General features: G+C 44.4%; 1 protein-coding gene across 1 annotated transcript; it reads right to left on the reverse strand.

Moving 5' to 3' along the window:
• Window positions 1-1,242: 1,242 nt before the first annotated feature.
• Window positions 1,243-3,199, reverse strand: LOC143976255 (E3 ubiquitin-protein ligase TRIM11-like). The gene has a single exon (XM_077478666.1). The coding sequence runs from the start codon at window positions 3,187-3,189 to the stop codon at window positions 1,606-1,608; it is 1,584 nt and encodes a 527-aa protein (XP_077334792.1). The 5' UTR covers window positions 3,190-3,199; the 3' UTR covers window positions 1,243-1,605.
• Window positions 3,200-16,843: the final 13,644 nt, after the last annotated feature.

The raw sequence follows: 16,843 nt of genomic DNA on the forward strand, positions 1-16,843 counted from the left end.
TGAGCAAGAGCTGGGGAGAAGATGCCATGTCCCCACCACCACTGAGCAAGAGCTGGGGAGAAGATGCCATGTCCTCACCACCACTGAGCAAGATCTGGGGAGAAGATGCCATGTCCTCACCACCACTGAGCAAGAGCTGGGGAGAAGATGCCACGTCCTCACCACCACCGAGCAAGAGCTGGGGAGAAGATGCCATGTCCCCACCACCACTGAGCAAGAGCTGGGGAGAAGATGCCATGTCCTCGCCACCACTGAGCAAGAGCTGGGGAGAAGATGCCATGTCCTCACCACCACTGAGCAAGAGCTGGGGAGAAGATGCCATGTCCTCGCCACCACTGAGCAAGAGCTGGGGAAAAGATGCCATGTCCTCACCACCTCCGAGCAAGAGCTGGGGAGAAGATGCCATGTCCCCACCACCACTGAGCAAGAGCTGGGGAGAAGATGCCATGTCCTCACCACCACTGAGCAAGAGCTGGGGAGAAGATGCCATGTCCTCACCACCACTGAGCAAGAGCTGGGGAGAAGATTCCATGTCCTCATCTCCATGGGGATAAGATGCTTTGCTATGGGCAAGGCACCCCCCCCCCCCTCATATTAAGGGCACGTGGCCAGCCATGGATTCAACTATGGGTGTAGTTGGTATGCATTTTTAGGGGGACCTCACACATTTTTTTTTTTTGCATTGAGTCCCCATTATCATTATTATTATTATTATTCACAATTTATGTAGTGCCAACAGTTTATGCAGCACTTTACAATGTAGAGGGGGGGGGGGGGGGCAGCATAATTACAGTACAGTACAATACAGAGGGGACAGGAGGCCCCGGCTCATAGAGCTTACATTCTAAAGAGAGGAGGTGGTGGTACAAAAGGTAATAGATGTGGGGAATGATCTGATGGGGTTGTTAGGTGGGTGTGGGATAGAGATGGGACCATTAAAGTCTGTACCAGATCTGAAGGGTCTGGTATGGATTTTTTTTTTTATGTTTTGCGTGAGGTATCCCCTTAAAATCCATACCAGACTTAAAAGTTTTGGCATGTATTTTTGAGGGGAGGGGGGGGTTCTATGCATTTTTTTTTAAAATCTTGCTATAGTATGTGCTACAACAAAAGTGATATTTACAAAGTAAAAAATGATGCGGCTTAAATTGTTGGCAAAGAAAACTGCATTGTTGGCTTCTTAAAAAAAAAACAAAAAAAAAAACACACACACGCAGACCCCCCCAAGTGAACCCCCTAATACATAACCATAGCTCCCAACTGTCCCTGATTTGGAGCAATGTCCCTCTTTCCTCCCCATTTCTCCCTCCTTTTGGTCTGCTCTATACAGTTGTATATACAATGCACTTTTTTTATCTTTCAAAAAGTGTTTCCCAGTGCTAAACATTTCATCCAAATTCTAAATAGCTGCAATTGTCGATTTTAAAACCTTTCTGATGTTTTACCGCCCCAAATAATTTTCACATCCGGCAATAACGCCTCTACAGTTCCTACGCAGCAGCGTTATGGAGGCGCTTTGCACGCATTACCAGTCATTCACATTGAAAGTGCCTTATTCCTTGGAAACCTTCCCCAAAGATGCGGCCATTGGAGTTTGAATGTAGCCTATTCACTGCTTCCCCCCCCGCAAACTCTTACAAAACCCTCCCATACTCCCAACACAGCGTAAAGGGGCTCGGTGAAGGTGGCACTGAAGGTGTGGAGGTGCCTCATTGTCCCGCACACGGAATAGAAGGAAATCTGTCCACCTTCGTAATCCAGAAAGATCCTGACTCTATCACTGGAGGCGTTGTCGGGTAAAGGTATCACTTTACAGTTATGTATCACGGCATAGCCATTTTCATTCCTGAAAAACCCCCAGGACTTATTATTACTTCCTATCCGTGACTGATCCGTCCTCTTCCTCTCCATGCTGGGGTAACACATCCCAACCCTCCAGCTACTCGATTCCCCGACGTCCACTTCCCAGTAATGTTGCCCTGAGGAAAATGTCTGACTGCTCAACACAAGAGGAAAACGCTGAAACCTCTCTGGCGTTTCTGGGCGCTTCTGGCTTATATTTGACTGGGACGCTGTTCTCTTATCATCGGATATAAGTAGATTATTATGAGCTGTGTTTTCATCCAGCAATATGTCTGCAGCTTCCTGTACGTAGAAGCATCCATTTATGCCTTTTATTGCATCCAATAAAGTGTTGGATATGTGGTTAATCCAAGAAACATCCAGAAGCCTTCCATCAAGGAGCTGTGTCTCCTGCCTCTTCCGCTCCTCGTTGTCTTTATCCTCACACAAGTCACCTATGTTGGATCTCTGTAGGATAGCCACGGGATCCTTTATTTTACACAGCTCCTCGATGAAACACATCTTCCTGGACAACTCCACCTTCTTTATTTCCAGCTTCTCGATCAGATCCCACACGGAGACCAAGACCCCTTCTGCCTTCTCGGAGATGTCACTTAGGATTCTCCTCTCCAGGTCTTCCAGCCGTCTCTTGAGGTCTCTAAACAGGGCAGTGATTATCTCCGTGTCGCCGGCCGCTTTTTCCTTCACTTTTCTCTGATGCTCCTGCAGGCTCTGGACGTTTTTCTCGGCCTCCTCCCTCCTCGTAGCCAGTTTCTGAACGACATTTCCCAGCCAGTTCTTCTTCGTCTCAAAGGCCTCGTCCAGCGACTCCGTCTGGTGACTTTTGTGCTCCCCGACCAGACAATACACGCAGACGCAGGTCGAGTCTTCCTTGCAGTAATACTCCAGGCTTTTTTTATGAAGGGAGCATTTCCTCTTCTCCGGAGAAGCGGTGGGATCGGTTATAACGTGTTCTGGCGACTTGCTGTGAACTCTCAGATGATTGTCACATAGATAAGCTTCACAATGCGTACACGATTTAACAGCGGATACGGGAGTGTGAATGCAGTAAGTGCAGAAGACCCCGGGCTCCTTCTGATCGGGCTGAGTAGACTGGAAATCCTCCAATACCTTCCATAGCGTTATGTTCCTGTGCAGTGCAGGTCGCTCCTGGAATTTCTTTCTACATTCGGGACAGGAGTAAATTCCAGACTCCCCCTGTGTGTCCAGCATGCGATCAATACACTCCCGGCAGAAGTTGTGTCCACATTCCAGCATTACAGGATCCGTATAAATGCTCAGACAGACGGAACATTCCAGCTCCTTCATCAGATCAGCAGACGCCATCTCTGACTGCAGAAAAGAGAGAGACACAGAACTGAAATTCTCAGGCGCTTATCCGGCAATTACAGGTTATGTAATATGAAGGTGGGGCACGGAAAATTATATAATAATATCACATGGCAAAAACGTGTCTGTCTTGGCAAAAGTAAGGGTTAAACAAAGGTTACCATCGCTCACTATTTTATGGGGATCAATCCCTATTGTAAGGGGTCTGTACCTGTAAAGCATATTGACCTAAACCTGTAAGTAAATAAGAGAACCCGGACCTTTGCTAAGTTGCAGAGTGGGTTTGATAATAAAGTTGGCAGTGCCTCCCCCCGGGACAGGGCCTCTATGAACAGAAGGCATTCCATTCCTGGGAAATTAACCAGTACTCTGATCAAAGTAATTCAGAGCAGCGGAACTACTGCAACCAGCATATAACATTAACCACAAGTATATACTGTAGATCAGCTTGTTTCAACCTTTTCAATACAGGAGGGACCCTTGAAATAGTTCTCCAGTCTCGAGGAACCCCCTGCTAAAAATTAGAAATCTACAACTCATGATACATTAGTATGATGGTCAGTGGGTAGAATGGTCCTTACACTTGTGGTCATTGGGAAGAATGGTCCTTACACTTGTGGTCATTGGGAAGAATGGTCCTTACACTTGTGGTCATTGGGAAGAATTACCTCCTTACAGATAGCTAAAAAGATGAATGGTGTCAGTGGGAACTTATCTGAGAGGCAGAAATGGTCCATTGCTGAAGGAACTCTTAGCAACCTCTGGAGGAACCCTAGTTGAGAATCACTGCTGTAGATGCACACCAGTATGGAAATAACACAAGCTTCATATAATAAAAGATTAATAATAGTACATTCATCCAATGTACAAACAGGTATTATCAGCAAAGGGCCCATCAAGAGCCCTGGTGGAATGGCGCACATATACCCGGGTGTATATAGTTAATAATAGAGCTACCTCTAGATGAATGCTGCAGCAAAGTTAATTGGCAGGGGCCCCTGAAGATGATCTTAATGTGGCAACCCTCTTGGTGTTATAGACCTAAAGAAAAAATCAGCAATGATGGGGAGATCCTTCAGCCATTGTCCAACCAGCCTGGAAAACAGCTTCTCACCATCAGGAAATGTGAAGTGGCAATGGAACTCAAAGTCAGCCTATCTACTCTGCTTCTTAGTCCTTAGTAGCTTCTGATTTGCCATAATCGATCATCTACTGTAACTACCCAAGTAGCCATCGAATGCCTAACATTCTCAGGCGTCTCAGACGCTTATCCGGCAATTACAGGTTATGTAATATGAAGGTGGGGCACGGAAAATTATATAATAATAGCACATGGCAAAAACGTGTCTGTCTTGGCAAAAGTAAGGGTTAAACAAAGGTTACCATCGCTCACTATTTCATGGGGATCAATCCCCATTGTAAGGGGTCTGTACCTGTAAAGCATATTGACCTAAACCTGTAGGTAAATAAGAACTCAGACCTTTGCTAAGTTGCAGAGTGGGTTTGATAATAAAGTTGGCAGTGCCTCCCCCCGGGACAGGGCCTCTATGAACAGAAGGCATTCCATTCCTGGGAAATTAACCAGTAATCTGACAAAATTAATTCAAAGCAGTGGAACTAATGTAACCAGCATACAACATTAACCACAAGTATATACTGTAGATCAGCTTGTCTCAACCTTTTCAACACAGAGGAACCCATGAAATAGTTCTCCAGCCTCGAGGAACCCCCTGCTAAAAATTAGAAATCTACAACTCATAATACATTAGTGTGATGGTCAGTGGGAAGAATGGTCCTTACACTTGTGGTCATTGGGAAGAATTACCTCCTTACAGATAGCTAAAAAGATTAATGGTGTCGGTGGGAACTTATCCGAGAGGCAGAAATGGTCCAATGCTGAAGGAACCCCTAGCAACCTCTGGAGGAACCCTGGTTGAGAATCACTGCTGTAGATGCACACCAGTATGGAAATAATACAAGCTTCATATAATAAAAGATTAATAATAGTACATTCATCCAATGTACAAACAGGTATTATCAGCAAAGGGCCTGTCAAGAGTCCTGGTGGAATGGTGCACATATACCCGGGTGTATATAGTTAATAATAGAGCTACCTCTAGATGAATGCTGCAGCAAAGTTAATTGGCAGGGGCCCCTGAAGATGATCTTAATGTGGCAACCCTCTTGGTGTTATAGACCTAAAGAAAAAATGAGCAATGATGAGGAGATCCTTCAGCCATTGTCCAACCAGCCTGGAAAACAGCTTCTCACCATCAGGAACTGTGAAGTGGCAATGGAACTCAAAGTCAGCCTATCTACTCTGCTTCTTAGTCCTTAGTAGCTTCTAATCTGCCATAATCGATCATCTAACTACCCAAGTGGCCCTCGAATGCCTAACTTAACTTTAGCCTATGCTGGTTTTTGAACCTTGAGCTAAAACTAGCTATAGAATCCCAGATCAGAAGGGACTGAACTGACTAGAATAACAAGAGCTTCATTTAAACTCTATTGCAATAAACAAGTTCACCTACTAACATACAACAAGGTAACTACTACACGTATCGCAGATTTAGTTACCTGGTATAGCACATGTGAGACAACAAAAAGGGGACAGATAGTCTTCTTCCACCGGCCTTTTTATATATACACACCCAGAAGCTAGTGGCAACAATAGAAAACTATTAAACATAGGAGCACTTGCCTAATAATCCCTGCTTTTGGCCTATGGACAGCATGCGTGGACCCAAACTCTTTCTCTACTTCCTCTTTCTGGGGTTTCTAACTCAGTAACCCAGAGACAGGAAGTACTATACATAAATGTAGCACCCTGGTTCTAAACAGGGCTGCTAATAATTCTAGTTGTGCTAGGTGGTAACTAGCCTGGCTAATTGGTAGGTTGATCCACTGATTACTGTCCTAAGTCTGAGTTTGGGGTAGTCTCTCCCTTCTGTCAATAGGTGGCACTGTTGCTTTTCGCATTAGACTGATGGATTATTATAAATTCAGGTAATGGGTAACTAGGTTGTCTCAGTAAATCAGCAGGAGTTTCTTTAACCACTGTGTATGCTGGGATAGGCTATTTATTTGGGAGGAGTCAGGTGATAGGGGTTCCTCCTGCCTGAGGCTTTAGCCTGGGTGTGTGTGTGTGTTGAGAAGCTCCTGGTTGCTAGGCCTGAAGCCTGAGGCCTAGCCAGGAGGCATGCTGGCTGCTAGGCCCACTTAAGGCCTATCCAGCAGTTCAGGATTCCACAAAGGAGGAGCAGCCGAGGTTAAGCCCGAAGCCTCGGGCGGAACTGCATGTGTTAGAGGCTCGGCCTGAAGGGAGCCTCTTCGTTGTCAGTGGTAAAGGAGAAGCAGTTGCCACAAAATGGACGACCACTCCTCTTACCGGAGGCAAGTTTGGAAGGGATGAAGTTATGAAGGAGCACCAGAGCAGATGCTCTGCCTATGTAAACAAGGCAGATCGCCGTTCTGCCAGAGGGGAGAATGGAGATTTTGTGTTCCTGCTAAGCAGAAACACAGATCTCTGTTTTCCTTTAGTCAAAGCACCTCCCCCACAGCTAGAATGCAGCCCCTAGGGATACACTTAACCCTTTGATCACCCCTGATGTTAACCCCTTCCCTGCCAGTGTCATTTGTACAGTAACAGTTCATATTTTTTAGCACTGATCACTGTAATAATGTCACTGGTCCCCATAAAGTGTCAAGTGTGTCAGTTAGGTGTCCAATTTGTCCGTTGCAATGTCGCAGTCCTGCTAAAAATTTATACAGTACAATCCTTAAAAGGTACAGCATAACGGTGTAGTCCCCAGCATGTTTCGCCCTACAATGGGGCTTCCTCAGGGGGCGCTGTCCAAATGAATATCAGCGCCTTCCCAAGATATATTGCAATAGATAATGGTTCAGGGGATCAGTCAAAGTCACTTAAATCCCCTTTCTTACCCATTCTGATACTCGGTTTGAACTTCAGCAAGTCGTCTTCACCGCGTCTAGATGCCTAAATGCATTGAGTTGCTGTCATATGATTGGCTGATTAGCAACTTGTGCAGGGGTGGCTTGTCCATTAGGGGGGCATGGGTGCCGCCCCCTCTCTCCAGCCACCCCCTCTATGACTAATGGATAGATTCATGCATAGCATGAATCTATCCATGGCCGCCGCCAACCCCTAGTCAGGCGTCCGGGCCCCATTTTGGACACCGGGTGCCTGAATTCCAGTGGTGGGGGTGTTTTTTTTAAGCACCTGATTAGACTCATAGTGCTCACAGTCCACCCAGATGTGTTAGAAAAGCAAATGAATATTTGATTTTCTAACACTGAACCACCTCTCAGCCAATCAGGTAGCGCGGGTCTAATACCCATCACCTGGTTGGCTGAAGGAACAGGCACCCCGATCGGGCGCCAAGCAGACCAAAGAAGAGAGGAGGGGGAAGCATGGAGGACACAGGAGCCGTCCCACAGCTTACCATCGTCACCCGCTGCCTGACCCACCACTAAGATGGGGTAAGTGCCAGGCAGATGGCAGGCACAAGTGGCTGCATTTGATGGGCACAAGTGGCTGCATATGATGGGCACAAGTGGCTGCATATGATGGGCAGAAGTGGCTGCATATGATGGGCACAAGTAGGAGCATTTGATGGGCACAAGTGGCTGCATATGATGGGCAGAAGTGGCTGCATATGATGGGCAGAAGTGGCTGCATATGACGGGCACAAGTGGCTGCATATGACGGGCACAAGTGGCTGCATATGATGGGCAAAAGCAGCTGCATATGACCGGCACAAGCGGCTGCATATGACCGGCACAAGTGGCTGCATATAATGGGCACAAGTGGCTGCATATGACGGGCACAAGTGGCTGCATATGACGGGCACAAGTGGCTGCATATGATGGGCAAAAGCAGCTGCATATGACCGGCACAACCGGCTGCATATGACCGGCACAAGTGGCTGCATATAATGGGCACAAGTAACTGCATTTGACTGGCACAAGTGGCTGCATATAATGGGCACAAGTGGCTGCATATGATGGGCACAAGTGGCTGAATTTGACAGGCACAAGTGGCTGCATATGATGGGCACAAGCGGCTACATATGATGGGCACAAGCGGCTGCATATGACCGGCACAAGCGGCTGCATATGACCGGCACCAGCGGCTGCATATAATGGGCACAAGTGGCTGCATATGATGGGCACAAGTGGCTGCAATAAAGTGGCCATTGAGTTTACATGTTATTTCACCAAAGGCTCTAGATGGACTTTAAACCACGCCTGGTAATCTCTGCACAGAGCAGTACTGCACTACGTGCGCGGTACACTGCACACTGCAGATGGTGCTGCACTGCTGAATCAGGGGGTGCTATACTGCTTTGGATTTAAAAGTTTGTATTTTTTTTAAAGAATCCACGCTGCTGCAATTGTTTTGCACCCTCTGGCAGTGTAGCCTGTCCCATGCCCTGTCACCGTCACGTTTGCATGCCAGCTTGGGCAGCATGTAGGTGTGTAGAGAAATTTGAATAAGGGCGTTAATAAACAATTATCTATATACTGTACTGTGTATAAACACTTACAGTTTAAATAAAAATTATATAGAGAGACGATGCCAAAATTTTAGCAGGTCACAGCGAGCATTCCTTAAGGCTTCCAAAGAGGCGGGGCTGTGACTCACCAAAGCGTTCCCTTGATATCTTCCTCTTCGTTCTTCTATGGAAGACCTTTGTGTGCTTACTATACCTCTACTATACCTCTACTATACCTCTACTATACCTCTACTATACCTCTTATTGTATTATCCTTTTCATTTGGAGCAACGAGGCATTTACATTTTATAGGGTGCTGATAATACTGTATATGCCGTATATTCAGGTTCACCAACCACCCTCTACGCACAATCACGTACATACAGTATACATGACTCTGCACTTCTGGGTTTTGGGTACGAGCGCGTGCCGACGGCAGCGCCCTCCCCTTGTGCCATTACAGTGGAACCCCATGTCCACCGGAACCCGCCTATCATTCGTTACTCTGACTGAATGACAGTTTGCCTATGTAAACAAGGTCCCGCAATAAGCCCACCACATCACATCGCTGCCAGCACATCGCATCACATCGCATCACATCGCCCCCAGCAAATCGCATCACATCGCCCCCAGCACATCGCATTACATCGCTCCCAGCACATCACATCACATCGCCCCCAGCAAATCCCATCACATCGCCCCCAGCACATCACATCGCTTCTAGCACATTGCATCACATTGCCACCAGCACATCGCATCACATCGCCCCCAGAAAAACGCATGACATCACCCCAGCAAAACGCATCACATCACCCCCAGCAAATTGCATCACATCACCCCCAGCAAATTGCATCACATCGCCCCCAGCACATCACATCACATCCCCCCCAGCACATCACATGGCCCCCAGCAAATGGCATCACATTTCCCCCAGAAAATCGCATCACATCGCCCCAAGCACATTGCATCACATCGCCACCAGCACTTCTCATTACATTGCCCCCAGCACATCACATCGCTCCCAGCACATTGCATCACATCGCTCCCAGCAAATCACATCACAACGCCCTCAGCAAATCACATCACATCGCCCCCAACAAATCGCATCACATCGCTCCCAGCAAATCGCATCACATGGCCCCCAGTAAATCGCATCACATCACCCCCAGCAAATCGCATCACATCGCCCCGGCACATTGCATCACATCACCCCCAGCAAATCTCATCACATCGCCCCCAGCACATCACATCACATCGCCACCAATACATCGCATCACATCGCCACCAGCACATCGCATCACATCGGCACCAGCACATCACATTGGCACCAGCACATCGCATTACATCGCCACCAGCACATCGCACCCAGCAAAATTGCATCACATCGCCCCAGCACATCACATCGCCCCAGCACATCGCATCACATCGCCACCCGCACATCACATTGCTCGAGGCACAGTTGCATCACATTGCTTCCAGCACATCGCATCACATCACCCCCAGCAAATCGCATCACATTGCATCACATTGCCCCTAGCAAATCGCATCATATCACCCCAAGCACATTGCATCACATCACCACCAGCACATTGCATCACATTGCCCCAGCACATCACAACGCTCCCAGCACATTGCATCACATCTCTTCCAGCAAATCGCATCACATCACCCCCAGCAAATCGCATGACATCGCCCCCAGCAAATCGCATCACATCGCCACCAGCAAATCGCATCACTTCGCTCCCAGCAAATCGCATAACATTGCCCCAGCAAATTGCATCACATAACCCCCAGCAAATCACATTACATTGCCCCAGCAAATCACATCACATCACCCCCAGCAAATCGCATCACATCGCCCCAAGCACATTGCATCACATCGTTCCCAGCAAATCGCATCACATCACTCCCAGCAAATCGCATCACATCGCCACCAGCACATCGCATCACATCACCCCCAGCACATCACATTGCTCCCAGCAAATCGCGTCAAACCGCCCCCAGCACATCGCATCATATCGCAGCCAGAAAATGGCCTGTCAAATGCAGCCACTTGTGCCAACTATATGCAGCCACTTGTGTCCCCATTAAATGCAACCACTTACCTTCCGAACAAATCGCCTGTATCCACTGCCGCCAATCTTGATCCTCTGGAAGCCAGTGTAACTATGGCAACAAAAGCCTGGTTGCCCTTATTTAAAATGGCGCTGGCCACTGCCTTGCATCTCATCATTTCCGGTTTTGACTTATTGCGATGCTATGGTCCAGCGATGCCTATTACCTCCTGGGATTGATGACAAACATCTCTCAGGAGGCAACAGGAGGCATTGCAAAGACAGGAAAAGAAGCGCTCAGCTGTGGCCGAGCACAGGAAATCAATACTATCATACAAAATATCACAGTGAGTTTTTAAAAAAAATTTAAAATGATATGCCAATTCTTTATCAGCGCCCAGAGGGGCTATGGATGCAGAGGACTTAAAAATATGGGTGGAACTCCGCTTTAAGGCAGTGCTGGAAAATAATGGTGGCCACACAAAATATTGACACTTTGGCCCAATTTGGACATTTTCACTTAGGGGTGTACTGACTTTTGTTGCCAGCGGTTTAGACATTAATGGCTGTGTGTTGAGTTATTTTGAGGGGACAGGAAATTTACACTGTTATACAAGCTGTACACTCACTACTTTACATTGTAGACAAGTGTCATTTCTTCAGTGTTGTCACATGAAAAGAGAGAAGAAAAGATTTACAAAAATGTGAGGGGTGCACTCACTTACTCACTTTTGTGAGATAATGTAAAATATATATATATATACATATATACATACATATACATACACACACACAGAATCTACTACTTTTGCCCTAGGGACTTTAATTGAGGCATATCACTCATAAAGCCACATAATCACATAATAAAATGTTTATTGACACAAATCGATCACATCATAGTAAAATCTGGTTAAAATCATATTGAGCTGACTTGTAGTATTTCAATTTATACACGGTTCCAATGTTGGTATACATATAAGTTGTTTGGTAAGGTAGATAGCAAGCTGCATCTGATAACCCAACGCGTTTTGCAAGTCACTGTTCGCTTCCTCAGGAGTAGAGGCATAACATATAAAATCAGCCTAAACATAACAGAGCTTGGGGAAAAAGGTCGTCAAGGATGTCTATCCTGGGAGCTGTGTAGAAAAAAAAATGATATAAATAGTATAGTTTGTGAAAGGAAATAGTTGGTATTCTGGATGAACACCCTTCTTATAGGTACATCAACAGCACCCTCAGATATCTAGAGACACATTGAAAACGAGAAGCAAGTTGTGCATTCGGAAAATGTCTGACTTTATTATGTGTGTTACAGTTTATATATGGTTCAACATACCAATAGAAAGAGGGGAGGGGGAGTGGCTAGTAAATGACGTATTTGTATAGAAATATATAGTTATACAAGTCAGTGACCCTCCAAGTTACTTCATCATGAGTTAACACGGGTCCACAGGCTGTCTGGCTATGAGTCACAAGTCATGCATCCTGTCCCATGGCTTACCAACCCACAATAATATATATTATATATATATATATATATATAGTGCAGTGCTTGTGCACGCATCATTATAAGCATTCTGTTATAGTTGCAAATTTAAGCTATCTTGTATACTGAAATAGCAGAGCATATCAAAGCATATTAGTCACATATCAGTCACAATGGTTCGGGCATATGACTACAATCCCCTCTTTTGTCATGGGCGTGACAAACACAAACCCAATATGCCCCCGACATTCACCTGGACTACTTTCCCACAAATTTACCACCACACTACGCATGTAAAAATAGAAAACAACACATAGGGGTTTATTTACTAAAGACAAATCCACTTTGCACTACAAGTGCACCGCAAGTGCACCTGGAAGTGCACTTGGAAGTGCAGTCGCTGTAGATCCGAGGGGGACATGCAAGGAAAATAAAAAAACAGCATTTTTGCTTGTACATGATTGGATGATAAAATCAGCAGAGCTTCCCTTTATTTCAGATCTTCCCCTCAGATCTTCCAGGTGCATTTGTGGTGCACTTGTAGTGCAGAGGGGATTTGTCTTTAGTAAATCAACCCCATAATCTCAGCTGCATAGCAATTGTCCCTGAAATATAAAGGGGGAAGGGGCGTGGTAGTCCATAAAAGCAAGTGGGAAGGGCATGGCAGCCTTTAGGCCAAATAAAAATAGTCCCAAAGAAAAGCACAAAAATAAATTTGTGCATTAAATTCATAAAAAGGAAGGAAAAGGAAATGTCCACATTATAATTCTCATTCTCCTAAACTTTTCCCAAAAGGCTTGGTTCGATTCTGTGCTCACCCATATTTTACAGAGATCCTCCACCCAAAAACTCTGCCTCTCTCTGTAAGCATAGAACTCAATATCCACAGACAGACTGGAGCTGATGCATTGGGCAAGACTTGGGTCTTCAGGCTGGCGTATCTGGATCTCTCCCTTGAGATGCTCACTGGAATTCCTCAAATCTTGGCGTGTGCGTCATTTGGATAACCCTCCAGGCGTCATTCCCGGGAGCATTTCCCGACAGGAGTCCGCCTGTACTCATCTCAGCACCTCCCATGGCATTTGACCAACAAAGCTGAACAACGAAGATTTCCATGTAAAACCTGTAGTCATCTCTTCATACGGATAGGGTATAGGGCAAGGTATGAATGGGGTGTAGGGAAGGGTATGAATGGGGTGTAGGGTATAGGGCAGGTATAGGGCAGGGTATGAATGGGGTGTAGAGTGTAGGGAAGGGTATGAATGGGGTGTAGGGTGTAGGGAAGGGTATGACTGGGGTGTAGGGTGTAGGGAAGGGTATGAATGGGGTGTAGGGTATAGGGAAGGGTATGAATGGGGTGTAGGGTATAGGGCAGGGTATGAATGGGGTGTAGGATGTAGGGAAGGGTATGAATGGGGTGTAGGGTATAGGGAAGGGTATGAATGGAGTGTAGGGTATAGGGCAGGGTATGAATGGGGTGTAGGGTGTAGGGAAGGGTATGAATGGGGTGTAGGGTGTAGGGAAGGGTATGAATGGGGTGTAGGGTATAGGGCAGGATATGAATGGAGTGTAGGGTATGAATGGGGTGGGCATTTATTCATGTGCGTGGGGCTAGGGGTGAATGCAAAAGATCAGACAACAATACAGAAGTTGACCAAAGGTGGCGGTAAAGAGCAGAAAACACACGTGATTTGGTGAATGTTGGCTGAAAAAAGTGTGTATCCAATACAAGTTCACGGCCAACACCCTTTGTACAAAAATCCACGGGAAAGTTTGTACAAAGTCTGATCGTGTGTATGAGGCTTTAGAGTCACTCCCTAGGACACACTTAACCCCCTTCACTGGCCCCTAGTGGTTAACCCCTTTACTACCAGTGTCATTTACACAGTAATCAGTGCATTTTTATAGCATTGATCGCTGTCAATGGTCAATGCCATTGCTGACAAAGGTCCCAAAATAGTGTCAAAAGTGTCCAATGTGTCCGCCATAATGTCGCAGTCCCAAAAAAATAAAAAAAATAAAAATGAATAAAAAAAATAAACAAAAATAAAAAATAAAAAAAAAATCGCAGATCGCCACCATTACTAATAAAAAAAAATACCATAAAACTAAAACTATAGAACTATTTGTCCCCTGCTTTAGCAAAATTAGATCATGGCTCTGCTGGGGTTTTTTGCCTTCTTCTGGATCAACTGTGGGTATAGAAATGGGTATATGGGATTGTATGATATTATTATTTTTTTTTTTTTTGTGAACTAGATGGACTTGTGTCTTTTTTCAACCTGACTAATTATGTCAACTATCCCCTATTTTGTAGACGCTATAAATTTTGCGCAAACCAATCGATATGCGCTTATTGTGATTTTTTTCTTTACCAAAAATATGTAGAAGAATACATATCGGCCTAAACTGAGGAAAAAAAAATAGTTTTTTATATATTTTTAGGGGATATTTATTATAGCAAAAAGTAAAAAAATAATGTGTTTTTTTCAAAATTGTCGTTCTTTCTTTTGTTTATAGCGCAAAAAATAAGAAGCGTAGGGGCGATCAAATACCACCAAAAGAAAGCTTTATTTGTGGGGGGGGGGGGAGTCGTCAATTTTGTTTGGGTGCAATGTCGCACGACCGCACAATTGTCAGTTAAAAGCGTTGCAGCGCCGAATCGCCAAAAACTGTTCTGGTCAGGAAGGGGGGTAAGTTCTTCCAGGGCTGAAGCGGTTAAACAAACACTTTAAGATAATAATACCCTGTGCGTTTATTAAACACAATGCAGCCACTTTCTCATTCCACATTCATTCAGCCGTTTCCTTCATTCTTCATTTAGACCCGTTTTCCATATTTTTAAATCCTTATCTTCCCCCCGAAGTATATATTTTTCCCCCGTGCATAGGATTACACAACACAGTTACTTCTCTTTTTCTCTGGCGTAGAGCCCGGGAATACATAACTTCCTTATTCTTTCAATAGCATAGATCTATACTTTCCGAATTATAAAATATTATTAACCACGTAAGCCCCAGACCATTTGGCTGGCCAAAGACCAAAGCACTTTTTTTGCGATTCGGCACTGCGTCGCTTAAACTGACAATCGCGCAGTCGTGTGACGTGGCTCCCAAACAAAATTGACGTCCTTTTTTCCCCACAAATAGAGCTTTCTTTTGGTGGCATTTGATCACCTCTGGTTTTTATTGTTTGCGCTATAAACCAAAAAATAGCGTAAATTTTGAAAAAAAAAACGCATTATTTTTTACTTTTTGCTATAATAAATATCCCCCAAAAATATATAAAAAAAACTATTTTTTTTCCTCAGTTTAGGCCGATACGTATTCTTCTACATATTTTTGGTAAAAAAAAAAAATAAGCAATAAGCGTATATTGTTTGGTTTGCGCAAAATGTATAGCGTCTACAAAATAGGGGATAGTTTTATGTCATTTTTATTTTAAATTTTTTTTTTTTTACTAGTAATGGCGGCGATCTGCAATTGTTATCAGGACTACGACATTATGGCGGGCACATCGGACATTTTTTACACTGTTTTGGGACCGTTGTCATTTATACAGCAATCAGTGCTATAAAATAAATAAAGCACATGCCCACTGCATAGTTAATTGGGAACATTAAAAGGGGAATGTAACACGTCACTGATAATAAATTACATGTATGTGCTGGTACCAAATGTTTTTTTTTTTTTTTTTTTTTACATATCGGTCGCTCTTTTTTATACAAATATATAAAAAATCGTTTTTTATATATTTTTAGGGGAAATTTATTATAGCAAAAAGTAAAAAAAAAAATTAGTTTTTTTTCAAAATTGTCGTTCTTTCTTTTGTTTATAGCGCAAAAAATAAAAATGACATAAAACGATCCCCTATTTTGTAGACCTTATTCATTTTGCGCAAACCAAACAATATACGCTTATTGCTTATTTTTTTTACAAAATATATGTAGAAGAATACGTATCGGCCTAAACTGAGGAAAAAAAATAGTTTTTTATATATTTTTGGGGGATATTTATTATAGCAAAAAGTAAAAAAAATTATGCGTTTTTTTTTTTTCAAAATTTACGCATTTTTTTGTTTATAGCGCAAAAAATAAAAACCGCAGAGGCGATCAAATACCGCCAAAAGAAATCTCTGTTTGTGGGGGAAAAAAAGGACATTTTTGGGTGCAACGTCACACGACCGCGCAATTGTCAGTTAAAGCGTCTCAGTGCCGAATTGCAAAAAGTGCTCTGGTCAGGAAGACGGGGGGATTGGGGGGGGGGGGGGGGTAAAATCCTCCGGGGCTGAAGTGGTTAACAATAAACGTGTCTTTTTATAGGTAACGTTTCTGAATCGAATCCTTCTTTAACATTCACTCTGCACCTCCGCAAGTCTCTGGGACTCGATGAATATGTAATGCAAAAGCGGTGGCGAAGGAATGGTCGGCGGGTTTGATCCCCGAAAATGATTACATGGATCATTGAAAGGAATGCATGAGTGGGGGAGAAGACGTTGTGTGTGTGTGTATAAAGAGGTGGCCAACATAATATTTTGTAACATTTTGTAATAAATATTTTGTAAATAAACGACATTTAGCTACAATGTCTCTTTGT

The sequence above is a fragment of the Lithobates pipiens genome, unplaced genomic scaffold (assembly GCF_037356315.1).
Source record: "Lithobates pipiens isolate NorthernLeopardFrog02 unplaced genomic scaffold, aLitPip1_a1.2 Scaffold_13, whole genome shotgun sequence".
NCBI classification, from domain to species: Eukaryota; Metazoa; Chordata; class Amphibia; order Anura; family Ranidae; genus Lithobates; species Lithobates pipiens.

Bases quoted from the DNA above. Each gene is read 5' to 3' on its own strand.
- LOC143976255 (XM_077478666.1), bottom strand. From the start codon at position 3,189: ATGGCGTCTGCTGATCTGATGAAGGAGCTGGAATGTTCCGTCTGTCTG.